This window comes from Netta rufina (genome assembly GCF_964035555.1).
Source record: "Netta rufina genome assembly, chromosome: 8".
In the NCBI taxonomy this organism is placed as follows: Eukaryota; Metazoa; Chordata; class Aves; order Anseriformes; family Anatidae; genus Netta; species Netta rufina.
The window spans coordinates 20,160,265-20,187,506 of record NC_140131.1 but is presented as its reverse complement, the minus strand read 5'-3'; the positions used below and the strand labels follow the sequence as shown (position 1 = coordinate 20,187,506).

At 56.6% G+C, this 27,242-nt stretch overlaps 1 protein-coding gene across 1 annotated transcript in view; it reads left to right on the top strand.

Moving 5' to 3' along the window:
- The window catches only part of ASTN1 (astrotactin 1), a gene marked incomplete at both ends in the record, with an annotated part of 38,696 nt that extends 12,022 nt beyond the window's left edge, over positions 1-26,674 (top strand). The window contains 22 exons of the mRNA XM_084290810.1: positions 3,042-3,229; positions 5,526-5,919; positions 6,663-6,809; positions 7,095-7,202; positions 7,402-7,551; positions 7,962-8,129; positions 8,195-8,279; positions 13,674-13,748; positions 14,313-14,450; positions 14,625-14,775; positions 15,059-15,225; positions 15,510-15,704; positions 15,952-16,079; positions 17,670-17,774; positions 17,912-18,100; positions 20,715-20,983; positions 21,162-21,295; positions 21,646-21,797; positions 21,998-22,133; positions 22,214-22,314; positions 23,134-23,317; positions 26,440-26,674. Coding sequence (XP_084146936.1) covers positions 3,042-3,229; positions 5,526-5,919; positions 6,663-6,809; positions 7,095-7,202; positions 7,402-7,551; positions 7,962-8,129; positions 8,195-8,279; positions 13,674-13,748; positions 14,313-14,450; positions 14,625-14,775; positions 15,059-15,225; positions 15,510-15,704; positions 15,952-16,079; positions 17,670-17,774; positions 17,912-18,100; positions 20,715-20,983; positions 21,162-21,295; positions 21,646-21,797; positions 21,998-22,133; positions 22,214-22,314; positions 23,134-23,317; positions 26,440-26,674 — 3,599 coding nt within the window. The remainder of the gene's footprint in view (positions 1-3,041; positions 3,230-5,525; positions 5,920-6,662; positions 6,810-7,094; positions 7,203-7,401; positions 7,552-7,961; positions 8,130-8,194; positions 8,280-13,673; positions 13,749-14,312; positions 14,451-14,624; positions 14,776-15,058; positions 15,226-15,509; positions 15,705-15,951; positions 16,080-17,669; positions 17,775-17,911; positions 18,101-20,714; positions 20,984-21,161; positions 21,296-21,645; positions 21,798-21,997; positions 22,134-22,213; positions 22,315-23,133; positions 23,318-26,439) is intronic.
- Between the last annotated feature and the right edge of the window lie 568 nt (positions 26,675-27,242).

Sequence of the window (27,242 nt, the reverse complement as noted above, 5' to 3'; positions counted from 1 at the left end):
TAGTGCAAAACACTTCCAAATGGAAAGGAAAATTGTTTTGCCTTTTTTTTTTTTTTTTTTTCCATAAAAAATGTTGGCTTGCATTTGTTTTTGAGGAGAGTTGCTCATTTTATGTGTTTTTCCTTCCTGAGGCATTGTGGGGGGAAGAGGATGGAGGAATGGCTCCGTGTTGGTGCTGGGACCCTGCTTTTGATGTTTCCTGGGCTTGGGCATGGTGTCTCTGTGTGCACACACAAACCTGGCCTTGCTGCAAAAGAGCGTGCAGAGATGAAGGCCAGGGCTTGCTGTGGCTCTCCCCAGGAAAATGGGTTTATTGGGGTGATAATGAAGCAGGTGTAACTCCACCACCTGCAGCAACTTCATCCAGACTTCCCTGCTCTCCTCTCCTTGCCTTGCTCCTCCCCAGCCTCCCCTCACAGGTGGTGAGGGAGAGGAGCCGCCCTGGCCCTGATGTTGGAGGCACCAGATGGGGAATTTGGGGGCTGCTGCTCCTGTGGACGTGAGGAACCCGGGCTGCCTTTGGTACCAGGTGAGCATGGCACAGCGTAATTAGTGGTCTCCTGCTGTTATTAACCCCTGACTCGGGCAGGCTATTTTTTAACAGAGGTGCAAGAAGTTAATAGTGGCATTAATGGCTTCACATCCAAGGCTTTAATGAAAGCCAGGCGGGGACCAGGCCTATCATCAATATCTTTCAAACTTCGGACTTGAAATTATCCTCCTCCCTTCGCCCTTGGTTGGCTTTCTGCCTGCTCCGGGGTCTTTCTGCCTACTTTCCTCACCTCCTCTAGGATCAGCTGGGCCCGTGGCACCGGGCTGACACCCACCAGCTGGACAATGGGGTGGGCCCCCACCTGCCCCAGTGATGAGCTGAGCCCCGTTAGCACCCAGATAAATGGCCCCAGCAGGCTCTGGGGGGTGTGGTAGCATCTCTCACCAGCTGATGAGAGGTCTGCTTGGAGAGTGAGACAAGATGAAGCATGCTGGAGTGGGAGAGCAAAGATATGAGGTGGCTCCGTGTTGGTCTTGGTCTTCATCCTGGTCTTGCTGTTGCTTGAGCCAAGCCACAGGAAAGCTTTAAGGGGACAGGACAGTGTGGATAAATCTGTTTTTGAACAAAAATTGAGCATAATGGGGCAGCCAGAGAGTTGCCAAGACCCTTGGGGAGAGGAGGAGGAGGAGGAGGTCTGAGGATGATGCTCTCCAATCTGGTTCTGCAGGAGCAGAAGTGGAGGAGCAGCCTTGCCCCGTGGGGTGATGCCATGGTGGTGGTAGCCCACCTGTTTGGGGTGGTGGGGCTGACTCCTGGGATGCTTTCCTGCTCCCAGCACCTCTGACTTGTGGCCGATGCGGCGGCAGGAGGGAGTGCAGTGGGCTGGGAGGGGATCACACATGGGAGCTCCGCAGCTGGGTGGTGCTCTTTTAAATCTCTTAAATCCATTTTTTATCGAAATACATTTTTCTTTTTAAAAATAAGCCCGTTTAAATAAATTTGAAATTATGACAACCTATTTTAAGGCCTAAATTTACTATAATCTATTAATCATTTAAATAACTTCCATCAAGGAGTCCTCCTCAAATATTAATGAGCTGAAGGGTGCTGCTTTTTCAATGATATGTCAGATCAGGGGAAAACATCTTTAACTCCAGCTTTCTAAATGTCACAATGTCATATACTTAGTATCTATTATTTCCAGTCTTCACAATGGGGGAAATGCTGGTATTTACATTTTTCCAAATGTCAGTACGTTGAGTTCCTGTTGTGCATAAAAGCCCTTGCCTTAATTACTCCTAATTTCACGTTAGCAGGCAGGTGCAGGGAGAATATTTTCTTCAATTTGAAATAGTTCATTTGAAGTTGGGAAGCCGTGGGGAGCTGAGGAGACAGGGAAGCTTGTTTTCCCCTTCCAGCCCATGAATAAAGACCAGGTGGGAGAGGAGGAGACGGGCTGCTTCAAACCCTGGTGGCTCCCGGGACCAGATTTTCAAAGGGGATCTGTGTGCCGAAACACGCAGCTTGGCGCTTAGAGGGAATTTCAAAAATGCTTCTGGCTGCAGAGATGCTCTCGGCTTTGCTGCGGTGGCTTGAGGAGAGCTCAGCATCTCTCTGCTTGGGACACTGGAAGCGTGCTGATTGCTGCCAGAAACAGAGCCCGTGCTGAGCAGGAACACCCTGCCAACTCTCTCGCTGCAGCTAATGTTTCGTTTGATTAATCAGATCGCTCTGGAAGGGCTGAACCTGGTTTCTGATGCAGTCCCCCCCCCCCCCCCAGTAGTTAGCTCACTTAAGGCAGCTTAATGAAATTAATTAACAGTACATTTAAAATGTTTTGTGTTTTTTGTCGTTGTAATTGAATTCCAGCTTTCATTTGAAGGCAGCTTGAGAAAAGCCAAATACAGGTGACAATCTGCAGCACAGGCACGGGTGGGCTCCTGCCAGCACCAAAGTGGGCGGCACAGATGGGGCAGTGCAGGGCAGAAGCTGTGCCTCCTTGGGATGCAAATGTGAACAGAGCTTGCATTTTCAGGGAAATAACTCAAGTGCTCTGCCCGTCCGTCCCGGTGCCCCTGGACCCTGAAGCCAAAGGGTCAGGATGCTCGGGCAGAAGGTGCAGGTGCTGCTGCAGGTCTTGAGGCTGTGTCCCATGGGGGGAGCTGCAGAACGTGGTTGGGAACCTCTGAACGCATCTCAGTGAGAGCCGGAGCTGCGGGTGTGATGGTAGCCACATGCACCTTTCCCTATTCATGGCATTTGTTTGCAATAATTAGCAGCACGGCCCCCTTGATCCCATCACTGCCCAGAGAGGTTGTTCTGTATCCTCTGCACCCACAGCCGGGCTGTGTGCAACATGGAGCTTACGGGCAAAAGCCATGCTGCTGGGTATCCATGGTCACATACCATCCCCTGGCTGCTCCCACCACCAATTTTTGGGGAAGAAGCAGACACATCCCTGGTGTCCCCTCCTGCTCTGCATTCCCTTCATGACCACCTTTTGTGTTTTTTTTTTTTTTTTTTTTTTTTTTTTTTTTTTTTTTTTCAGAGATTTCAGGCAACACAGACGACATCCCGCTGGTGCGCTGGCGGCAGCAGTGGCTGGAGAACGGCACGCTGCTCTTCCACATCCACCACCAGGATGGGGCCCCCAACCTGCCCGGCTTCGAGCCCACCGATGAGCCCCAGACTGAGTCGGCAGAGGAGGAGCTGAGGATCCTCCACATCTCTGTCATGGTAGGTGCTGGTTTAGGGTGTCTGCTCCCTCTGCTCCTCCTGCCCCGGGATGGGGAACTAAGCCTCAGGGGTGGGCTGAACGCACCCCTCCAGCCACTGGTGCACGCAGAGGTGCCTGCTTTGGAGTCAGGGGCTGTGTTTTTATTTTTTTTCTTGTCTCGGAAAAAAATCTGAAGAACTGACAATTTCTGAGCCGCTGGAAGATAATTAGCTGGAGACAATGTGCTGCCGAGGCTGCAAACAGGCTGTTTAATGGTGCCTACCCTAATGAGAGCGTCGGTAGCTCTTCCAGATTGCAGCCTGGGGCCAGGTTTCTCCTCCATCATTTGCGCTTGATTAGTCTCGAGGAAAAAAAAATAATAAAAAAAGGAAAAAGTTCTGGCAAAGCCAACCCCAAACCCATTTTGGTCCCTTTCCTTATTTTTGTCACCATCCTGGCTCCCATCCCATGAGCATGCATCACTGGGGGGATGGTTGTCCTGCTCTGCTGCTGTTGTTTTGGTGCTCTTGGACACCACTGAGTACACAGACCCGGGCAGGAGTGCATGAAATAAAGTTGTTATCAAACTGATGGAAATTATGCCCGCAACCCCTGTACCAAAATGTGTAAGTGCGGATTGAATCTTCCCCTCTTCTCCATCACTCCCAGCTCTGCTCTGGCAGCATCCTGACAAATAGAGCTTGGCTTCTGTGCCCAGCGTCAGTCACGTGTAATGTTCAAGGCTGATTTTCTTTCTTTCCCCTTCGGAGAGAAGCGTGAGCAAGGGGCTGTGTTCATCATGGCACGTGGGCCATGCCAGAAACCCTCATGCAACTCATGTGCAGCACCGGGACCCCTTGGAGGCTTTTCCCAAGTGCCCGGTGGGAGGGGATGGAGGATTTCTGTGCTCCCGTGGGGAGGAGCTGAGGACTGAGGTGGTGCCCTGGCCCCTTCAGCAAGGCAGGTGGCTCCACCACTGTTTTTTTTACTCCTGGAGTAAAACTCTTGAAATATCTTGAAACCTCAAGTGGCCACCATCTGCTTTTCCTCATGGGTTCTTGGACTACCAGGGCAGAAAAACTGCTGTTTCAGTTAAATAACGGGGCTTTTATAGACATCTGCAGCCAAGGGGCTTCCACTCGGCTCGAGCTCCAGCTTGGTCTCCTTGTTTACCAGCCGCCCAGCTCAGGCAGCAGGCAGAGCTGCCTGCTCTTTGAGGGGAGAGCCGCATGCAGAGGGCAGCTGAGGAAAGGCAGCAAAGTCCCCGTGTCACCCCCCACCCATGGGTGAACCCTTCCAGGGGTGATGGGAGCTGTGACGTAGGAGCCATCTCCGGTGGGGACAGGGAGTAGGATCCACATTCGGGAATCAGAGGAACCCAAAGGGATTTAAACCCCATAGAGAACTGGGCCCTGGCTGCCTGTGTCCTCCATCACTGGATTCTCCTCCTTTGTCTTTTTCTTTTTTTTTCTTTTAAACAAATTTTGTAAGGAGGGCTGGGAGGGTATATTGCAGCTCCGTTATCCTGGGAATGGAAGAGGGCTAAGCCATAATGGCTGTTACAGCTCCTTTTCCAGCCGCTTCTCCTGCTTCTCATTCAATAATTTCCTTAATGTTTTGTCCTGATGGAGCAGATTGTTACTCGCGTTTTATTTTATCAAGATCACCTATTGCTTGAAAAAGAGGAGGGGGCTGGAGCTGCAGATGACCAGGGAGCTCTTAGCTGGCACTATTATTATTATTGTTATTATTATTATTATTATTATTGGCACAGGGGGCCAGCGAGAGCTTTCATCTCACCGCCTCCGTCCATGCTGCAGCAGTGCCATCTCCATGGGGGGTGGCCTTGGGGACAGAGAGGGGGTGGCAGGGCTGGGTGTGCTTTTGGCCATCTCCAGCACCGTGGGGTTGGAGCTTCTCCAGCCGTGTGCCCCCGAGCCTTCGTCTCTTCCTGCATGCTGAAATTTCCGCAGGACGCCCTGGGAAAATCTCCCAAGATTAAGAGCGACAGCACTGAAAGCGGCTGGAAATGGGTCAGAAAAAGTTGCCCCTAGGAGTGTTTGCCTGCAATAAACCCGGCCTCCGCTTTCAAAGCCGTCGCGGGAGCGCAAAACAAAACACGCTCTACTTTAAACGTTGCCTTTTCACGCCTCGGTGGTGACTTCAAAGCCGGTCCAGCTCGAGGCAGGCTTTACCCCCCGGTGCCAGGATGCTCTTATCAGCGCGGCCGGGCTTCTCCCAGCCTGTCCCCCCTCCCAGCGCCCCGGGGCTGTTTGCTGGACCCCCCCTGAGCCCCGCTCGCCCTTGGTCCTGCAGGGAGGGATGATCGCACTGCTGCTCTCCATCCTCTGCCTGGTGATGATCCTCTACACCCGCCGGCGGTGGTGCAAGCGGCGCCGCGTGCCGCAGCCCCAGAAGAGCGCCAGCGCCGAGGCGGCCAACGAGATCCACTACATCCCCTCGGTGCTGATCGGGGGCCACGGGCGGGAGAGCCTGCGCAACGCCCGCGTGCAGGGCCACAACTCCAGCGGCACCCTCAGCATCCGTGAGACCCCCATCCTGGACGGCTACGAGTACGACATCACCGACCTGCGGCACCACCTCCAGCGCGAGTGCATGAACGGCGGCGAGGACTTCGCCAGCCAGGTCACCCGCACCCTGGACTCGCTGCAGGGGTGCAATGAGAAGTCCAGCATGGACCTCACGCCAGGTTGGGAAGCTATGGGGCCAAACCGGGCCCTTTCTGCCTCATCTTCCTCGCGCGTGTGCATTTTCCCTCCAGGGTTTGGCCCATTTCTCTGGGACTCCCTCGCATGTGGGATGTTAGTGGGGTTTTGGCTGCTAGTTGAGGGTGGTCCCCATTGAGTGGCACGCAGTTGGAGAAGGCAAGGTAGAACTTTGGGGGGGAAAAACTGTGATTCCTGTGGCCTGGCTGAGGACCCAGATGGTGTTTCCTCCGAGCTCCCCCATGGTGAGCTTCCCAAATTCCCTTTTCCATCCCAGAACTCCTGGTGTCTGCACCAGCTGAGGTTTTTAATATTAAAATTAGGCTTGCCATCAGTATGATTCAGAGTTAATGCTCTTCTAATCACCAACAGAGATTATTTGAGGCTCGTAACACACTTGCTTGTTGGCTGTATTGCCAAATGAGCCGTACAAGTGAAACCCTCTTAGTCAAGGCACAGTTTGGGACAGCTATGCTGTGGTTCCCACAGCTCTCCAGGGATTTTCTTTGCAGACCTGGATATGCAGAAGTGCCCTGGGAGGAGGGGGAATGCTGAACCTCAGTATTTTTACGGGCTTGGTGGACAGGGCAGACTGGTCCACCAGCCACAGTCACCTTGCACGGGTGCTGGGGGTCCATCGAAGGAAATCTCTTTCTCGCCTCCCTTCTTTTCTTCTTTTTTCGGTCTTTGTCCCTGAAAGATGTTGCCTTCGATTCTTCCCGCCTAGGGAGCGACAACGCCAAGCTGTCCCTGATGAACAAGTACAAGGACAACATCATCGCCACCAGCCCCGTGGACGCCAACCACCAGCAGGCCACGCTGCTCTCCCACACCTCCAGCAGCCAGCGCAAGCGCATCAACAACAAGGCGCGAGGTGCGGGGTGTACGGGGATGTGCCAGCCCCCGGCAGCTCCCCAAACTGCCCAGACCCACGGGATTGGTGGGGCGAGAGCTGTGCTGCAGGATGGAAATGGGGGTTTGGGATTTGGGGCTGGGAGCTGTGGCAGGGGGGAGAAGTTGCAAGGCAATGGGGGCTGTGGTGGGGAGGGAGAAGATCTGCGTCCAGCTTCAGCCTCCAAGGCCACAGCAGCAGAGGGTGATGGAGGATGAGGTGTGCATGCAGTCACCCCGCCATGACGACACTTGGTGTCCCCCACAGCCGGCTCGGCGTTTCTTAACCCCGAGGGGGACTCGGGGACGGAGGCGGACACCGATCCCCAGCTGACCTTCTACACAGACCCCTCGCGGAGCCGGAGGCGCAGCCGAGGTGGGTGCAGGCAGGCAGCGAGCGGGTCTCTGAACCCCGACGTCCCCCAGCTCTGCCTGCTCATCTGCTCATCAGGCTTTCCCTGTGGGCTTGCCCCACGGTGTGGGGGGCAAGGACGGGGATGCAGAGCCCAGGACCCCTCTGAGCACTCTCCCGGGTGGCTGGGTCTTGGGTCTGAGAGAGTTTTTGTGCCTTGCAGTGGGGTCCCCCCGCAGTCCCGTGAACAAGACCACGCTGACCCTCATCAGCGTGACGAGCTGCGTGATCAGCCTGGTGTGCTCCTCACACATGAGCTGCCCCCTTGTTGTCAAGATCACCCTCCACGTCCCCGAGCACCTCATCGCCGATGGTGAGTGCCCCGTGGCTCCCCCCGAGCTCCCTCAGCCGTGCACTGGGAGCTGTAACAGAGGGGAAGGAGGAACGATGGAGGGGGTGGGTGTGGGGTGGGTGCAGGATGGAGGGGACGGGTTTGGGGTGGAGGACAGCAGCGTGGGGCAGAGGGGATGGGGGTGGGATGGTGGGGATGCACTCAATGCGGAGGTGGCTGCTGCAGGATGGAGGGGATGGGTGAGGAATGCAAGAGATGGATGTGGGGTGGGGGGGACCGTCACGGGATGGAGGGGACCGTCATGGGATGGAAGAGGCTGTCACGGGACAGGGGACACTGTCATCGGACGGATGGCATTGTCACGGGCTGGAGGGCACTGTCAGGGGATGGAGAGCTGAGAGTTGAGCCGCTGATTGCCCCCCGGGCGGCAGGGAGCCGGTTTATCTTGCTGGAGGGCAGCCAGCTGGACGCCAGCGACTGGCTGAACCCGGCGCAGGTCGTCCTCTTCTCCCAGCAAAACTCCAGCGGGCCCTGGGCCCTGGACCTCTGCGCCCGCCGCCTCCTCGACCCCTGCGAGCACCAGTGCGACCCCGAGACCGGTAAGCCGGGGGCAGTGGGGGTCCTGCGGGGCCCTCTGTCCCTGATGTCCCCCCTCTCCCCGTAGGTGAGTGTCTCTGCTACGAGGGCTACATGAAGGACCCGGTCCATAAGCACCTCTGTATCCGGAATGAGTGGGGCACCAACCAGGGGTGAGTGTGCCCCCAGCGCCGTGCCCAGGCTCGGGCGGCAGCACGGTGTGGCAGGGCTGTGGGAAATCCTCTTTGGTGAAAGAGTTAAAAGCACCTTGGTGAACCGTGAGCTGTGGGCTCTGCAGGGGCTCCTCAGGAGGTGAGGATTTTTGTTGTTTGAAGTCGTCAGAGCTGAGGAGCGCTGGCATAGATGTTGCTGTTATTAGGTTTCAGAGTGAACAGCCCCCACAGAGCATCGGTGCTGTTCCTTTTCTCCTTCTGGGGGCTCTCCTCTGGCAGCCAGCACCAGGAGATGTTTGCCCGACATCATCATACCCCCAGAAATACAAGAGCAAAATTTCCTGATGTTTTGGTAGCATGCAGAAAGCCCAGACACAGCAAAAAAAAAACTAGGGGGACAAGCGACCGTCAGGGATGTCCCCAGCTCTCCATGGCTCCCCATCCCCTCTTAATGGATGGGGGCATAGGGATGGGGTCTTCGCCTTTCCCCCGTTGCCGAGGACACGCTGAGTGTCTCCCGTTGGGCTGGAGGAGCCCACAGCCAGCATGCACAGAGCAAGGGGGAGAATGACTTTGTGCTCCAACACGCATCTGTGAGTGCTGGCTTCCTGCTGCTGTGCTTCTAGGGTGTGGGACTGCAGCTGAGCACCTCAGCTAGCTCCTCGCTGACCTAGCTGCTCCATCTAAAGGGAGAGGGGAGAAAAGGCTGGTTATTAGGAAAAAATACAGATGGCAGCAGGCGGGAGGGAAGCCAAGGGCAGGAAGGACAAATCCGCTCCTGCCCTTTAATAAGGAGTTGTTTGCTCGGCGTAATTCAAAGGGGTCTTTGGCATCGTCCCCAGGATAAATAGGACCAGGGAACTTGTTTTTTCCCATGTGCGGTTTTGGCATTATAGGATTTTGCTGTGTTTGTGCTCTGCCTTCCGTCCTGCAGCAGCGTTTGTGCCTGGCCAGGATGGGACCACCACAAGCCCCCCGGCCTTTCCCTGGGTCCGTGGGGGCTCTGATGGGTTGGGGCTCTCTTGTCGCGGCTCCTCCAGTTTGCCCAATTCCCTGCAGAACTTGCAACCTTAACCCAGGATTTATGGTGTTTTTTTGGGGGGCAGGGCACAAAAGCAGAACTGGGGGGGCTTTGCTTTTGCCAGCCCCTTGGTCGTGCTGCGGAGCACTGCTGGGATGCCTGGGCACGGTCTCTCAGCGCTGACAGAGCGGCGCTTTTATCTGAAAGCGCACTGCGAGGCTCTGGATGCGTTTCCGATTGGTTTGTTTTTATTTACAGTGATTATCATTTGAGTCAGTGTCTGTGCACTCAGCAGCATCTAATTTTGCTCGTGAAGGCGAGCTCATCTTTGAACTTTATTTGCAGTGGCTTTGTGTGCTGCGTGTATTTTGGGTACCACACCGAGAGCCGAGCCATCACCATGCATCCTTTACTGAACGCATCCGGTCCCTAAATCAGCACCAGTTTTTCAAAAACGAGAACTTTTTGATCATGTGCAGCAGATATATTTTGATCGTCTGCTTTTGTGTGCTGCTCTTCAGCTGTTTTAAACAAATCTGCTGTGCGTTGCCTGTTTGTTAGCCGCCTGCCTCCCGACTTTGATATGCATTTTTAATTAGCTGCCCCGCGGCTTCTTCTCCAACATTTCTCAGGTAGCTTTCCAGCAATCTGGCCAACCTGGCTGATCCAACCGGATTCCCAGGGTGGCACCATGGTAGGACTGTCCTGGAAGTCACATCGGCGAGCTGTGCACCCGGGTAGCCTGCCCACCTCCCTAATTTCTTGACCCCTTGCACCTGCAATGCGATGGCTGATGGCTGTCCCCTCACTGGCTGTCTCCTTACCTGGGAGATACCCCCAGTGAGGTCTAACACCTTTGGCATTTAAGGGTCTCAACATGCATTTTCCTCTATTTTCACTCTTCACCACTGCAAGGGGAGGTTTGGGGCCAGTTTAAGGTGATTTGGTCAATGTGGCTGGCTGTGTGCTGTCACGCTCTTCCAGCATGGGCAAAAATATGGGCAGGGGAAAGCAATGGGGTCAGCCCCCTGGTTGTAGGGTGGGCTGGATTTGCCCACTGCTTGCCAGGTGAGACCCCTCTGCTTGGTAGGACCTGCGCCAAGGTGGGCCCAGAGGACCCATAGGGCAAATGGTTCCCTTTCAACAATTTGGGTACTGCTTGAGACCCTGTGAGGTGTTAATTGCTTTTCCTGGGTATTGGTGGGGATGGCTCCTGCTGTGGGTGTCTGTCTCCTGCTGTGGTCATCACCTGCCCTGGCTCTTCCCAGGGAAGTTCCCCCTAAAGTCAGCAGTGGGATCCTTGTACTCACCACTGGTTTGCACTGGGAGCATCCCCTTGCAGAGCGTGGATTTGCTGGGGGTCCCCAACCCCAAATGCTTCTCCCTTTTGGGGGGACAGCAAAATCCCACAGCCAAATTGGACCACCCCAGCAGGGCAGGGCACCCCTTTATTCCTGTCCTGCTCACCCCCTCCGCACGGTGCCCCTTCTATGGGGAGCTGTCCCCCTGCCCCCCTCTGTGCTGTGTACCCACCCGTGTCCCATCCCCTCCAACCCCACAGAGCAGCCAGGGACATGGAAAAGTGACAAGGACAGCACTTTCCCTGCTTAAGCTCTTTTCTTTCTCTCCCTTTTTATTTTTCCACTCCTTTTTCTGCCTATCTTTTTTTTTTTTTTTTTTCTTTCTCCTCTGCCTCTTTCTATCCCCCGCTGTGCGCCGCGGCTTTGCGAGCTGGAAGGACGGCCAGATAAAAAGCTCGTCTTTCTTTCAGATCCTTTCACCAAACCACCCCTCCGCCTCCTCCTCCCCGCCCCATTCTCCTCGCAGATTTACGGGCAGCCCAGGAGAAAGTGCCGGCATTAGCATTTTTAATAAAGAGCCGCTTGGAAGGGAGGGCAGCGGGCGGGGAGGTGGGCAGGAGAACAGCAGCCGGAGCCTGGCGAGACCCTGGCCAGGCAGAGCCTCAGTGGGGCTGGCACTGGGTGGAAACCCCAAAAAGCATCAAGGGGCCGTGGCCCAGACCTATTTTAAGCCCATAACCACCAACCACCTAATTCTCTGGTGGCACTGCAGCCGTGCTCATGTGTAGCAACTTCTCAGCACCTTCGGCTCTCCCTGCCAGCTCCCTTCCAGCAGCCCCATGTTAGCTCATCACTGCCGTGTCCCATGGGCCCAGGCTTTAGTTCCTTATCCAACAGAGGCAAAAAAGCCCCGTGGATAACGATGGCTCCCAAGGCTGGAGGTTGGTCTGACCTTGTCCCTGTGGGGCTGCAAGGCAGGGTACAGCTCCGGGGTGCAGGGGACGTAAATCAGAGAAACACCAACAGCACCAGGTCCCGAGGGCTTGTCTGGCACATCGGGAGCTTCCCCTTGAGCCTGGGTCTGGAGCAGGGCATGAGTCCAGCTGGAAAAAACAAGAGGCCTGAAGACCGTCCCGGGGATGCATTGGCAGAGCTTTGGCTGTAGGCACTCGCTCACGGTGCTTGGTGAGCTTTCTGGCTGTCGGCTGCCCCGTGGACCCCCCGTTTTGTTGTTTCAGATGCCAAGGCTTGCAGGGAGCCAAGGGCTGTCATTTCTGGCCCATTTAATCCAATCTGATCAGATGCAGAGCTGCTTCTGATCTGTCTCCGTACCCTTTGTGAGCTTGGAAGGCCACGCAGCCGAAATACCTGCCAAGAGCAAGGAAAGCAGAGCAGCGAGGCGCCTGCGGAGCACAGGAGGTGGGGAGACAGGCAGCTGCATGGGCACAGGGGAAGAAAGAGGGGATGAAACAGCACCAGAGCCACGGGGGGGACATGCCAGTGATGAAGGAGGTGAGATATGAGCGGGGGAGAATTTCTCCCCCCACCCTCTGCAGCAGGAGGCACAAGTAGGCGAGGAGGGGACTTTTGTCTGCCTGGAAGGAACAGTCGGTGCGGAGCTCCTGGAGAGCCAGGCTCAGAGCACAAAATTTTAGGCACAGTTGGAAGTCGGACACTGGGGGGCATAACGTGTCCTGGGAGCTGATTTGCACCTCGCAGGCAGACTGGAGGCTGAGTGGCACGGCGGTGCTGTCTCCTGGGCTCCCATGGCACTGCCACTTTTGGGCTGAGCACCGGGGCATGCAGAGCGTGGCTCTCCACCACCATTTTCCCACCCGACCCGCCAAGGAACAATACCATGCTCTGCTTTTGTTCCCAGCCTGGCACACTCCGGAGAAGCAAGAATAAAGCCCATCTATCTGCAGGGAGGCGGGGATGTGCAGCATTCAAGGCGCTGGCGAGGCACAAGGAGCAAGAGGGCCTTATCCGGGGCGAGGCGCTGGATGTAATCCTCTGCGCCCAGCCAGCCACAGCAGTGCCATTGTGTCCCGGCCAGGAAATGAGCAGCGTGCTCTAATCCTGCAATCAGGATTTTTATTTTTTTTTGTCCTTGCTGAAATAACTTCAGATTAGAAATTGAAGTGCTTATGCAGGAGAGCTGTAATTGCCTGGAGAGAAAATCCCCAGGCTTGCTGGAGCAAGGTGCTTGTGGTGCCCCTTGCGGGGAGGCGAGCTCTCACCGGGTCTCTTAAAGGTGGCAGGGTGGAAAAATCTCTTTCTCTTCCCAGCTCTGAGCTTGCCTTGCAAATGGGATTTGGTTGGGTCTGGTTGTGATTCCCCTTGTCTGGTATCCTGAATTTTTTTTTCTTTCTTTATTTTTTTCTGGTCTCTGACTTGCCAGTCTCTCTGCAATGGATGCTGTGTAAAAAATGCAGAGAATGCTCCACAAAAGATGCTGTGTAAATGATGCTAAAAGCTGTAAATTTTTCAGGATAAAGGAAATAAAAGCTTTGTCTGGGTTTGGGTTAGCACCCATGCCACCTGAAAGTATGAAACTGAAGGGGGATAAGGCAAGGGGTTGAAACTGTCCCTGGGCCTGAGATGCTTCCTTCCAGAAGGCTCGCAGAGGAAAGTTTCAGATGTGTTTTGGGTTGCTTTTTGCAGTTTGATGGATGTGATAAAAATCTCCACTGTGGGAGCAGGTGGGTGGTACCCGAGGGTGCAGGGGTGTGAGGCTCACACATGCTCTGCAGTGATGGGAAGGGGGGGCTGGAGCCAAGCGTACCCTGAAATAAACGGCGAGGTATGCCACTGAATGGGGGCACCAGCCATATAGGATCCTAACTCCTAAAAATTGGGAGAAAAAAAAAAAAAAAGGCCAAACATCTTGGGTGTGGGGCTATTTTCCTGCCTTGTCCTGGCTTGGTTTGAGCTATGTGATCCCAGGACCCATTCTGTGCTTGCACCCATGTGTGTGTGCCACAGGTGCAGTGGCTCTTGCTGTAGCACATAGCAAGCAGCCAGGGAGATATTTGGGGATGCCAGCGTGATGTCCTTGTGCTTCTCCTCCAGACCCTGGCCGTACACCATATTCCAGCGCGGCTTTGACCTGGTGCTGGGCGAGCAGCCATCCGACAAGATTTTTCGGTAAGCCCTGCTTCGACCTTATCCCCACCCCTTGGACCTCCCTGCTGGTTTGGCCGCTGCCTGGTGCTGGTCCTGGGGAGGGTGCAGCAGGCTGGTGATGGCATGGCCAAGCACCGTGTCCTGTGCCACCTCCTGGGGACTTGTGAGCATGGCTGGCGTGGTCCTACTACAGCGGCCACGTGGGTTTCATGGGATGCTGGATGCCCAGCAGCCAGTTCCTCCTCCCCATCCACAAGGAGAGCAAGATGTAGGTTCTGAAGGAGGATTTCTACCAAAAGGAGAAGTGCTTTCCTTTTCCCTGGACACCTCAGAGAGGAGGAATAAATACATGAATAATCCCTCGTCACCTCTCCTCCTGCTCCCCAGCAGCATGCTCCTGGCGGATGGGTGCTGGAGATACCTGCATCCAGCTGGGGATGGGTTTGGGACCACCCCAGGGAGAGGGACGGGTTCAAGGGCTGGGTTTTGGTGGAGGTGGACATCTGCATGATGTCGCCGCATTGATGTGACACAAGGGTGGCCCTCTGGGTGCGGTGCCCCCCTGTGTGCCTGCTCCCCTGCCAGGTTCACCTACACCCTGGGGGAGGGCATGTGGCTGCCACTGAGCAAGAGCTTCGTCATCCCTCCGGCTGAGCTGGCCATCAACCCCTCGGCCAAGTGCAAGACCGACATGACGGTGATGGAGGACGCAGTGGAGGTCAGGTGGGTGTGACTGTAGAGTGGGGACGAGGGTCTGTAACAGCCTGGTGTGGCTCTGCAGCCAGGGGGACAACCCAAAGGACGTGGGGGTGGTGAGAGCTTGGGGGTTGGTACGTCTGCTGCCAACCAGAGCAGTGCCAACCAGAGCAGTGAAACACCTTCTCCCCCTCCTCGCAGGGAAGAGCTGATGACCTCCTCCTCCTTCGACAGCCTGGAGGTTCTCCTCGACTCCTTTGGCCCCGTCCGGGACTGCACCAGGGACAACGGGGGCTGCAGCAAGAATTTCCGCTGCATCGCCGACCGCAAGCTGGATTCAACGGGCTGCGTGGTGCGTGGTGGGGGGACAGGGCGGAGGAGGAAGAGATGCCTCCTGCTCTCCTCATTACCCCAGAGTGAATATTTTTTGTGTTTTGGGGGCACCTGGTGGCTCTTTCAGGTGTCCCTATGACCTTTAGCGTGTTCTGTGCTGGTGGAGGGGCCTCAGGGAGCAGCATTTTAGCACCCACCACCTCCACAGCCTCCTCTCTGCCCCACCCAGCTGGGATTTCATCCCAGGAGCCACTTTTGGCTGGCTGGGCTCCCCTCATCTCTCTCGCTTTCCCCTCCACCAGTGCCCAGCGGGACTGAGCCCCATGAAGGACGGCACAGGCTGCTACGACCGCCACGTCGGCGTCGACTGCTCTGACGGCTTCAACGGGGGCTGCGAGCAGCTGTGCCTGCAGCAGATGGTGCCCCTGCCCGACGACCCCCTGCTCTACAACATCCTCATGTTCTGTGGGTGAGCCCCCCAGCACCGTCCCCAGCATGGGGACCTCCGTGTCCCCAGGAGCAGGAGACCCCTCCTCGCTCCGTGAGGGCACGCAGGTGGCCTTGGCCAAGTGAACTGAGAGCACGTGGGGGTTTCTGCACCATAACCTCTTCCCAAGCAAAACACAAAATGCAAAGTGGCCCCAGGGGCTGGGTGGCTTTGAGGGTGTCCTCATTTCTGGGTGTCCCACCTGGAGTGGCTTGGGCCTCGCTGGTGGGGCTGCAGGTGATGGGGCCCCGCTGCTGACTTGCCAGGTGCATCGAGGACTACAAGCTGGGTGTGGACGGGCGGTCCTGCCAGCTCATCTCCGAGTCGTGCCCTGAGGCAGGGGACTGCGGCGAGCCCCGCGAGCTGCCCATGAACCAGACGCTCTTTGGGGAGATCTTCTATGGCTACAACAACCACTCCAAGGAGGTGGCCCCAGGGCAGGTGCTCAAAGGGACCTTTAGGTAAGGGGGGACGTGGGGAGGTGGCCGCTGGCAGGGTTTCCAAGAGCACAGTGTGTGGTTCAGCCATCTCTGGCCAAGTTTTGCAGAAGACCGAGGGACTGGCAGGGCAGGCACATCTGAAACCACATCTGTCTTCATAACCCATGCCCAGAGGCTTGGTGCTGGGTTTTTGGAGTGGGTTGCCAGCCAGGTGTTGCCATCCCTTGTCCCCTCACCCCATTCTCCTCTCTCCCCAATTAATTTCCAGGCAGAACAACTTTGCCCGGGGCCTGGAGCAGCAGCTGCCAGACGGGCTGGTGGTGGCCACGGTGCCCCTGGAGAACCAGTGCCAAGAGGAGCTCTCAGACCCCACACCTGACCCCGAGTTCCTCACCGGTGAGTGAGCCCGGCCAGACCTACACCCTCCTGGGGATGCTGTGTGAAATATCCTGCCTGGCTGCAGCACCCCGTGCCCAGCCCTGAAAGGGGAAGGCGGCACGTTTCCCGATTTTATTTCAGCCACCTGCAAACGGGGGCAGTCAGTAGCATTGCTGTGGCAGGCTGCCTGCTGCCAGGCTGCCCGTTTGCAGGGCACAGGCTGTGAATTAATTGTGTGGCTAACAGCTCAGGTGCCCACCGGAGAGCTGGGGGGTTTTCAAAAAGATTTTTCTTCTTCCAGGCAAAAAACGTTTTCCAAATGCCTTTAATTTGATTTCCAAACCAGAAATTGGTGTAAAGAAGCATTCAAAACCACAATATTTTGGTTTGTCCTCACAGACCATTGACCATGAGCACCAAGGTCACGGTGCGTTCCTAGCCTGGAGGGTGCCATGGGGGTGACAAAGGCAGTGCCACCACGGCCACGGCATCACAGAGGGGATGGGGGCCAGGGACTTTGCTGGCAATGACGCTGGGGAGACAGAAGCCAGCAAATTGCTGTATTCATTTCCCACTGCTCTGCTGGCTCTTTGTGACTGATTAGGAGGGAAAAAAAAAAAAGAGAGAGAAGAAAAAAAAGGAAAAGGAGTGAAATCTTCTGTGCTTGTCAGTAGGCAGATCTGGGCATTGCTGTGAATACACGAGAGGCAGAGCTGCTGAGTAAGGAAGGGCTGTTTTTGCATAAACACTTTGCAGGGACGAGCGAGGCTTTGAAGCTGTTGGCAGCAGCCGGCACTGAAGGAAGCGGCACTGGGAGGCAGAGTACCGCATCCTCCTTATCCTCTGCCTCTCCTCCTCGCTGCGGAGGGGGGAGGCACGTTGTTGTCCTGCCTGAGCCCTGCTGCGTGGCTGCTCGGCTGCCAAGCAGTGGTGTGCTGCACTGGAGGTGTGCAGCCAGCTGTGGGATGCTCTGGCCACCAACATCAGAGCTGTGAGCAGCCTCAGTTCCCTTTCTCGGGCTTCGTCCCAGGATTTGGCTCTCAGGAGCTGGGTCTGTCCCTGGGTTGACCACCCTCATCCTCATCCAGGCCATCTCGGGAGGGTTTCTGGTCTTGCTCAGCCCCAGCATTGCCACAGTGCCCAAGGGACCGTGAGCACAGGAGGGCGATTTCCCCATGCACACGTGTCCTGCTCTGTCCCCTGGGCCTCCGTGTTGGCCGCAGCTGTGGCGTGACGGTGACCGTTCCCAGGCCTGCCAACAGCTCATTAAAAAGCGCAACTCTCATTAGCGAAGTAATTAGCACACCTGGGCATGTCTGGGGAGCGGCCGCCGGGAGGGAGGCAGGAGGAGGCTCGTTATCTTCCGCCGTGGAGCCCCGGACGGCAGGATGAAACGAAGCCATCATTTTTCATTTAAAGCCATGATTTTAATTGCCGCAGAGCAGCTGACGGCGGGGACATGATGAGTGCTGGTCCTTTCCATGACTCCTTCCCACCCTGTCGGGTGCACAGCGCCAGGCATGGCACAAGGCACTGCGCCCTCCGCGGTGTCCCCACGCCTGGCAGTGGTGCTGAGCGGTGCTGAGCGCCGTGTCCTCTCTCTGGCAGGGATGGTGAACTTCAGCGAGGTGTCCGGGTACCCGCTCCTGCAGCACTGGAAGGTGCAGTCCGTCATGTACCATGTCCGGCTCAACCAGCTCACCATCTCCCAGTGTAAGTGGGGCCAAAAATGGTGGTGAGAGGACACGGCACCTTCTGCTGGGTGGTGGGCTTAGGGTTGGCTGGTCTGGAGGGCCCAAGGGGCTCAGTGTCTGCATGGATCTGGGCATCTCCCCCCATGTCACCCCCAGCCTTCAGCAACGCGCTCCACTCTCTGGATGGGGCCACCTCCCGCGGGGATTTTGTGGCGCTGCTGGACCAGTTTGGCAACCACTACATCCAGGAGGCCGTGTACGGCTTCGAGGAGTCCTGCTCCATCTGGTACCCCAACAGGCAGGTCCAGCGGCAGCTCTGGCTGGAGTACGAGGACATCAGCAAAGGTAGGAGCCCCGGGACAGGTCCTCAAAGCCACCCTGCTGCCTGCTGAGCAGAAGCTGGGTTTGCCCTCTGCACAACAGGGAGAGCGCCCAGCCCTTGCAGAGGCTGCATCCCACCTCATTTTCTTATTTCCACCCTGCTGTTGTGGTCAAAGGACCCCCGTGGACTGCAGCCAGCGTCAGCCCGGGCCAGCAAGGCGTATAAATACCCACACCCCCAGGGAGATGAAAGATGAATGCGCTAATCCCACCAAGCCGTCCTGTCTGATTCTGGACTTAGCTGCTATTTGTCTTTAATCCCGTCCCTTCGCTCCCTTTGTCTCCTCCCTATCTGCTCTCTTCCACTCACATCCCGGGGCCAGACTTTCCTTCTGCTAATGTTTTCTCTTCTCCCCGGGTGCCAGCGCTGTGTTTTACTGTCTGCACACCAGTGACGAACTGGTCACCGGGCTCTGGGAAAGAGGGGGAGCCTGTGGGAGCCCAGTCCTGGCTCTGCCTTCAGTACAGAGAAGGAAGCATCTGCACACTGCATTAGAAGCAGCAGGAAAGGTCAAAATCCTGGGTGTGGGTGACCCCTCGGGTGGAAAACGTTCATTTCTGAGCCTGGATGCTGCGGGCTGAGGCCTCCTGGAGCCTGGACGCCTTCCCGAGCCCACCTGCAAGAGTCCAGACCTGCTGCTGTTTTGCTGAGGGCTGTTTCCAGATGTAGCATCTTTTGATTGCGAGTACTTTTTTTTTTTTTTTTTTTTTTTTTTTTTTTTTTTTTCCCCTCCTGCAATTTCCTCCTCTTTGATTTTCCTGCTTGGAGGCTTTTCAGGTCTGGCAGTCTCTTTCCACCCACAGTATCACATTTCGGTTTCGCTCTGGCACCTGCCACTTTCCCTCCTTTCCTTTTTGTTTGCAAACGTCAGGAGCTGGATATCGACTGAGAAATTGCAAGAGACAACTCATTCTCTGGCTCCTCTGCTTTCCCCCGGTGCCTGTGAAGCTGCAATTCACAGCTAGCCCAAAGTGATCCATTTCCAGCTCGATGGGGTAGCCGAGCAATGCTCTCGTACCCGGGTTTTTGTCTAACAGCCCTGTTTTCCTCGCAGGGGTCTCAGAGATTGGCTTGGCTGACCCTTGCAATAGGAAGATCTCCCCACAGCATCCCACAGTGGCCTCAGCATCCGTAGCTTCTTCCCACCCCACCAGCCTGCCTTGTCCTTGTCAACGCCAGCCCTTTTTTCACGATGACACCACGGGGATGTGGTGGCATCGGGGCGCTGGGCACCTTTGCGAAGAGCTTGGAAAAGCCCCATCGCAGCCCGGCTGGGGGCTGCAGTGGTGATGAACCTGTAGGACTGCCTCCGTCTCACCATTTTCTTCTGCCTCATGTCCATGCTTTGAAAGCCAAACCCGGGAAAGACCCCATTTCCTGGCCTGGCTGCAACCTTGCCCACCTCCATAACGCCCGTCATGGTCTATGGTGACTGTGGGGGTGATGGCATGCGCTTCTGCCACACTCAGCGGGGGATATTTGGGGCTGGTGGTGCTAGAGGGAGAGGCTTTCCCAAGCCCTCTGGCCACCTGTGCTGTCTGAAAGCCCTTTTCCAGTGCAGGACACGTGCCCCCTCCAGCCCTCCCCCTACATTTCTTGGGGGGAAAGGTGGACAGATGCAAAGAGCCAGCCATGAGGCAGATCCCAAAAGGGAAGCGCTCCTCATCTCCCTTCCCCACAGAGGAAACCGAGCACAGGTGCAATGGATGGACCAGAGGAAGTCTTGGTGGGTGGCTTTGTAGCCATCTCAGGAACTTCCTGGCCATCTGGAAGCACTGACACATCTTTTCTGCTTATTCTGAGCTCTTTGGATCTGCATCCCTTGTTTTTGGTTTGTCTGCCTCTAGGAGGGATTGGCAGGCTGAGCTGTTTGCCTCTGCAGAGAGCAACGCTAAGATACAAAATAAAATTAAAAAGGAGGGGAAAAAAAAACAGTACAAAATGCCCATGTGCAGGTACACACAGCAGTGTGAGGCACAGATGCCTCAGCACAGGGTAGGAAGGCAATCTGGGGCCCGCTGTGCCAGCAGTGGCTGCAGCTTTTGGAGCCGTGGGGACGATTGAGGGCAGCTCGGGGCAATTTGCAGCCTGCATTCGTGAGGGTGCTGCCACGTGCAGGCCTTTTGGAGGTGGGAGTCCACATCGCTGCTGTGCACCCGTCCCTGTGGGTGTGCAGTGCGCTCTGGTGCCTCGATGCCTGCGGGCTGCTGGTCTTGGTGGGGGCTTGTGAGAATCAAGGGAGTGGAGAGGAGAAATCGGCGGTCGGGCTGATTGCTGGGGGAGGCAGCCAGGTTGTTCCTTGTGAGCCTCCAGCTGCAAGAAGGAGGCTCCCTCTCGTGGGGACCTGCTGCAAGGGCTGGGGAAACTGAGGCACTGGGAGACAAGAGGCCAGGGTGGATTTTCCCATTCTGACGCCTGCTCTTGAGGCCAGTGAGCATTTCATCCCTACAGAGCAGCCCTTACAGACACAGGGGGTCCTCTGGTTGCTGCCTGCCTTAGAGCCTTCTCTCCTGGGACTATCCCCTGACCGATGGCTTGGAGCCCACCCCCGTGCCCCTCTTTCCCCCCCTTCTCCAGGCAACTCCCCCTCGGATGAGTCGGAGGAGCGTGAGCGGGACCCCAAGGTGCTCACCTTCCCCGAGTACATCGCCAGCCTCTCTGAGTCAGGCACCAAGCGCATGGCGGCCGGCGTGCGGATGGAGTGCCAGAGCCGCGGGCGCTGCCCCTCGTCCTGCCCCCTCTGCCACGTCGCCTCCGGTCCCGACACACCGGCTGAGCCCATCCTGCTCGAGGTCACCAAGGCGGCCCCCATCTACGAGCTGGTCACCAACAACCAGACCCAGCGGGTGAGGAGCTGGGGTGGCATCAGGGTGGCATTGGAGGCCCTTGCCCACTGCCAAGACCTCATCCCCAGGGTGGATGGGCCATGCTGAACCGTTTTGGCCTCACCCATGGGGAATGGATGAGCACAAGCTCTGGTGGTGGGATGCCACCTGGTGCTCAGCCCCTTCTCCTCCCTCCCAGCTCTTGCAGGAGGCCACCATGAGCTCGCTGTGGTGCTCGGGCAGCGGGGATGTCATCGAGGACTGGTGCCGCTGCGACTCGAGTGCCTTCGGGGCCGACGGGCTGCCCACCTGTGCGCCTCTCCCCCACCCCATGTAGGTCCCCGTGCCTGGACCCTCGGTGGTCCTGCAAGGGGGTGGCGATGGCCCCGTGGTGGTGGGCCCTGGGTGGCTCTGTGGGGCAGGGGTGCGAGCGGATGGGGGATGTGGGAACCAGGCAGGGGGTGCAGAGATGCAGTGCCTTTTCCAAATTCAGTTGGGCATTGGGGATGGGGTTTTGGATCCGTCCTGGTAGAGCAACCTCAAGGAAGGAGCTCTGGGGAGCAGGTTGCCCACAGCCAGGAAGGGGCAGAGAAGGGGGGGGGTCACCTCTGTCCAGGTGGGTGGCAGGGCTGCTGGTGGCCCTGTCCTTCTGGGGACGCTGACGGGCCGGCATTGCCCCCCAGCCTGCGGCTCTCCACCGTGCACGAGCCCAGCAGCACGCTGGTGGTGCTGGAGTGGGGGCACTCGGAGCCCCCCATCGGGGTGCAGATCGTCGACTACCTGCTCCGCCAGGAGAAAGTCACCGACAGGATGGACCACTCCAAGGTGGAGACCGGTGAGTGGGGGCTGCCTCCGGGTGGCGGGTGGGATGGAGGTGTTGGAGCTTCTGCCTCTCTCTTTGCAAGGGGATGCTGCTATAATTACCTTATCCTGTGGGAAAGAAAGCAGCCCCTCCCTGCCTGCCGTGCTGCAGAGGTGCCAGCCCTGGGGACACCGGTACCATCACCCACGGTGCGTCCTTCTCTGTCCCCATAGAGATGGTGCTGAGCTTCGTGGACGACATCATCTCTGGTGCCAAGTCTCCCTGTGCCATGCCAGCCCAGGTGCCCGACAGGCTCTCCTCCACCATCTCCCTCATCATCCGCTGCCTGGAGCCCGACACCACCTACATGTGAGTCACCTCCGCCCGTGGGACACTGCTCAGGTGTGCGTGAGGGCTCGGGAGCCTTCACCGCTGTCCTCCTCGGCCAGGTTCACCCTCTGGGGAGTCGACAACACAGGGAGACGCTCCAGGTCCAGTGATGTGACGGTGAAGACGCCCTGCCCCGTGGTAGATGATGTGAAAGCTCAAGGTGAGGTGGAGCTGGTGCTGGCCTGACACTTCGCATGTACAGCTGGGAGTACTGGAAAGCAGCTTTGTTGTGCAAGATGTGCAGACCTGGCTGGGACTCGGGCAGGGCTTGGAAAGGGGGTACAAAACCACCCCAAATCTGTATGTCTGTGGTCACAGGGTGAGCATGCCTAGGGTGACGCTTGGGACCAGTGATGGGGGGTTCCCCACTGACTGTCCCCACTGATTGTACCCACTGGCTGCTCCTGTCCTGGCCTCAATGTCCCCTGCACCCCCGATGGCCCAGGCAGTGCGTGATGCTGAAGGCTGGCACGGGGGGCAGCAGGAGGAACCCATTCCCCCCACAAACAAGCACAGAAGCAGCCTGTGCTCATGCTAAGACAGGTGGAGCGGTAGGCACTGGGGACATATTGGGCACGGGCGGGGGAATAGCTGAGAAGACCTGACCTGACCTGCCCAAGTGACTGATAGCATCTGTGATGCCCAAAGTAATCCCAGTTGTGTTCCTTCTGGTAAATAAATGGTATTTCACCACCAGTACCTGATGACACCACCCGTTTCTCCTCCTAATTGGATCAAACTACGGGAGCCTACATTGGATTGATTAGTCCAGCTGAGTCCGGGTGATGCCTTCTCTCTGTTGTTCCTCCAGTGCCTTGATACGACATTAATCATACCCCGGGGGACAAATCTTGGCTCCAGTAACGGCCGTGGAAGATGTGCCTCATGGTTCCACCAGAGCCAAGCATTGTCCTGGTGGGCTTTGTTCTTTGTGCTCATCTCTTGCACCCCACTGACTAGCCCTTGTCCTCCTGCCCAGAAATTGCCGACAAGATCTACAACCTCTTCAACGGCTACACCAGTGGCAAGGAGCAGCAGACAGCCTACAACACCCTGCTGGACCTGGGCTCCCCCAGCCTTCACCGAGTGCTCTACCACTACAACCAGCACTATGAGAGCTTCGGGGAGTTCACCTGGCGCTGTGAAGACGAGCTGGGGCCCAGGTAGGCTCAGGAGCTGGGTGGGCTTGCTGTGTGTGCCAACACATGCACAGGGTCTGGTTGTACGCGTCTGTTCTTCTCCTGGGCTTTGGCTTGACTTGTCTGTGTGCTGATCTCAGCACCACCCCTGCAGCTGCCTGGAGATGGGGTGTTTCCTGCCCTGTGTCCCCAGATGTCCCCTGCCCTGTGTCCCCAGATGTCCCCTTCTGCCCGTCTCCTCCCGTGCCTGCCCCTGTCTGAGTGGTTTTCCAGTAACGTGGCTGTTTCCGGGCGGTTAAGCAAGCCGGGCTGAGAAATTATGTGGGTTGCAGTGGTGTTTCCTAGCAGCTGGCCTCCACAGAACTGGAGTCCTGAGCCCGTCCAGTATTCAGCATTTCTTCAGATGTACGTCAGCAACAGATCCCGTCTGGGAAACGCACGGTCCCCCTGCTCAACACCTCCTCTGATCAGTCTCACCTCTGGCTCCCTTCCAGCCCTGCTTCTCCAGGTGATCACGGGTGGATTTCTGGCAGAGGATCAGAGAGCACACGTACCTTTTCTGCTCTCCAAGTCTCCACTAGGGAGGCAGAAGGTCTCAGTAGATACCTGGTGGCTGTCTTGCTTGTAGCATCCCTTCACATCCCTCCTAGTTCAGCTTTGCTGGGAAACCCTCCAGTGATCCTCAGCTTCCTGGGGCAAAGCTGGCTTTTCTCCTCTTTCCCCTTTTTTGATTTATTTTCTAAGAAACTTGAAGTCTCTAAGGCAAAGCGTCAAAGCTTGGGAGCAACCTCCCAGTGTACGGCGACTTCTGGTTATGGCTTCATTCCCAGGATGTGAGTAGGACCATCTCTGTTGCCACACGTGAAATCCAGCCCCGGGTTGTACAGCCTGTCTGACATCTGCTGCAGTGGTTTGTGTGAGGAGCAAGTGAAGTGACACACTGGGTTTGTCACACAGCCACTGCCACTGTCCAGGGCAGGCATTGCCGTCAGTGCTCGTGATACCAGTGAGGAGAGCACAGCACCACCAGGACGTGGGGTGGAAGCCGTTTGCTCAAGCCCCACAGGGCAGAGCAGTGTTGGCACAGGGTGACCAGAAGTGCCATGGGATGACCCAAATGTTGCTGTTTGCTGCAAGTCGGAGGGTTAATTCCACCCGCTGGAAATGCTGGAGAGCTTAGGGTGGGGTGACGCAAGCTGCTGATGAAGTGCTCGCAGCTCGCGCTGCTTGGAAGGAGAGGTTGAGGCAGCTGCAGCGGGATCTGGTGATGACAAATCTTGGAAAGCAAGCCTCCTGTCTGATCGTCTGCGAGGGCGAAGCATCCAGACTGGTGGTGACAGGACAAATCACTCGCAGATGACATTGTTTAGCCAGCAGACGGAGGATTTGTGTGGCTGCTGCTGCTGCTCCTTTGAAGTGCTGGACGCAGACCCACGCGAGCGACTCGGCGATGCTCCCCCAGCTCCGCGCTGCCGTGCCGCCTTTGGCTCTGCTCACACTCATCGTCCTGCTCACCAGGGCTGGCTGCTGGGCTGAGGGAAGCAAGTATTGCGTGCAGATAGCTCGGTCGGGGTTACCGAAGCGAGACGGTCCCTCCCAGTCTGGGAAAGGCTGCAGAGAGCTCTGGACTTTGCATACGAAGACGTGGAGAGGAGGGCGGGTCATTTTCCAGCAAGCCACAAGTGAAAAGAGGCTTTGGTGCGGATCCTGGTGGAGCTCGCTGGTGTTTGCGGCCTCCCTATTGGTGTCAGACCTGTCCAGCCTGGAGCTGCAGCCACATGGAGCCAGCAAGGGGAGAGCTGTGGCTCGCAGCCCCTGCTTATCCAAGCAAGAGTGTGACAAAGGTTTTTGTCCCCAGCATCCCGATTTGCCTCTCTGCTGCCTGCCCCGTGCAGAGTTACTGCAACCATGGGGACGTGTCTCCTGTTCCTTGTCTATGCCAGCCCAAAAAGTGACCTTGAAGCTGGCTGGGAGAAACTTGTTCCAGCCCTTGGGACAATGACAGTTTTGTCTGGGTTTCCAGGAACACGTAATACTCACCTGCAAGACACTTCATTTGGATCCATTACCTACACATTTGCCAGATTCCCCTGAGATCACCTGCAGTGCTAGACACGTTTAAAACGAACATAACGCGTTTTATCTGAACAAAGTGTTGCTCTCGATAAGAGCATTAGAAGCACAACTTTCAGAGAAAAAAAAGCCTGAAGAGAAAAAGAGACAATTTGGGTTGTATTTGGCCAGGATCGCCCATGCTGCTCTTGTAACTAATCCAGCACGAGGGGCTGGTGGTTTAGCACTTCCTCATTATCAGCACAAGCTCGCACCAAAGTGGTGCTGCTCTGGGGGTGCTGCAGGGGCCCTGCTGCAGGGGGTGGCTCGTGCCCAGCCCTCCTCTCCCCCTGCCTCCCGACCCCTTCCCCTGGCTTTCTTGGCTGGGTCTCACAAGCAGCATGGGCTGCCTGACGGCTCCTTACCAACCCCTGCTGCTCGTTTCTTTCCCTGCAACCAGAAAACACGGAAAATACATGTTCAAAAGAGAGGGGGGGTTTCTCTTTCAGAGCTTTTCTGTGTTAAGCTGATGTTGTATGCGTTGATGTATTCCTTCTAGCTTGCACGCTGTCCTGTGGGACACATTTCCTAAACTGTTATTAAGCATTATAAGTCATGTGTCAGGAGTGTCGTTGACTGTACTTACATTTTATGACACCGCATCTTATGGGGCTCATAACAAAACCCCACAAGCCAGCCTAATACAGATGACAGGCATGATAGTTTGAGTGGTTTTTTTTTGTTTTTTTTTTTTTTTTCCCCTAAATCTCTTTCATGCTCAGTGATGTCCCAGCAGGCTGGTTCCCAACGCTGTACATTTCTCTTCCACCACATCCCCCTCAGCCACATGGTGGCAAGGGAGCGATGCTCCCCGCATGTGCCTGACGGCTCCTCGCATTTCTCTCCCCTGCCTCTTTTCTCCCCCTCTCCCACCCTGTGATATGGGGTCTTAGAGCTGCAGCGGTGTCAGGCGATGCCACTTGAGACGCTCTTTGGGCTCGGGCACCCTTTAACCACCTTTACTTTTCTCTCCCCACGCTCTCGTCCTGCCCTCCCCCCCGCTCCCTGTGGTGCTTCCGTCGCCCCCGCTGCAGGAAGGCTGGCCTCATCCTCTCGCAGCTGGCAGACCTCAGCAGCTGGTGCCACGGCCTCCTGCAGGAGCCCAAGATCAGCCTCCAGCGCTCGTCCCTCAAGTACCTCGCCTGCCGCTACAGCGAGATCAAACCCTACGGGCTCGACTGGTCGGAGCTCAGCCGGGACCTCAAGAAGACGTGCGAGGAGCAGACGCTGAGCGTCCTCTACAACGACTACGGGGACAAGGACTACTGAGGGACGCAGGCACCCGCCTGCACGCCGGCCCTGCCGGGGCGGCGGGGAGGGTTTTATATACGGACCCACAGCGGGGAGGGAGGGTGTCTCTGGAGACAAAAATTGGGACCAGGGAGTGAAATGGCTGCTCTGTGCAGTTCTGCCTCAGTATTAGTTTCTTCTTCGGCTTGGCCAAAAGTCTTTCTAGTTAGGAGTCTTGTTGGACCCTGTTTTCTTGGTTTGTTCCGTTCATGTTGCCAAGAGGTTCCTTGTGGTGGGCGTGGGGGCATGGAGACGGCAGGCTGTGGGGCACGGCCCTCTGCACCACCCCGTGTCCCTGCCCCAGCCACGAGGGGCCACTGGTCGCAGGAGAAGCACGGTGACACAGGTGGGAAGGGAGAGCTGGGGAAACGGAGACGGGCATGCAGGTCAGGATGAAATGCTAATGGTTATCGCTGAGCAAGACAGCCACCAGGCAGCCAAGAGGGTGTTTGGGGTGTATTTGTTGTGTTTTTGTTTGTTTGGGTTTTTTTGGTTTATTTTTACAGTTGTAAAGCATGAGGTCTGGATGAGACTTGGCTCAGCTGTG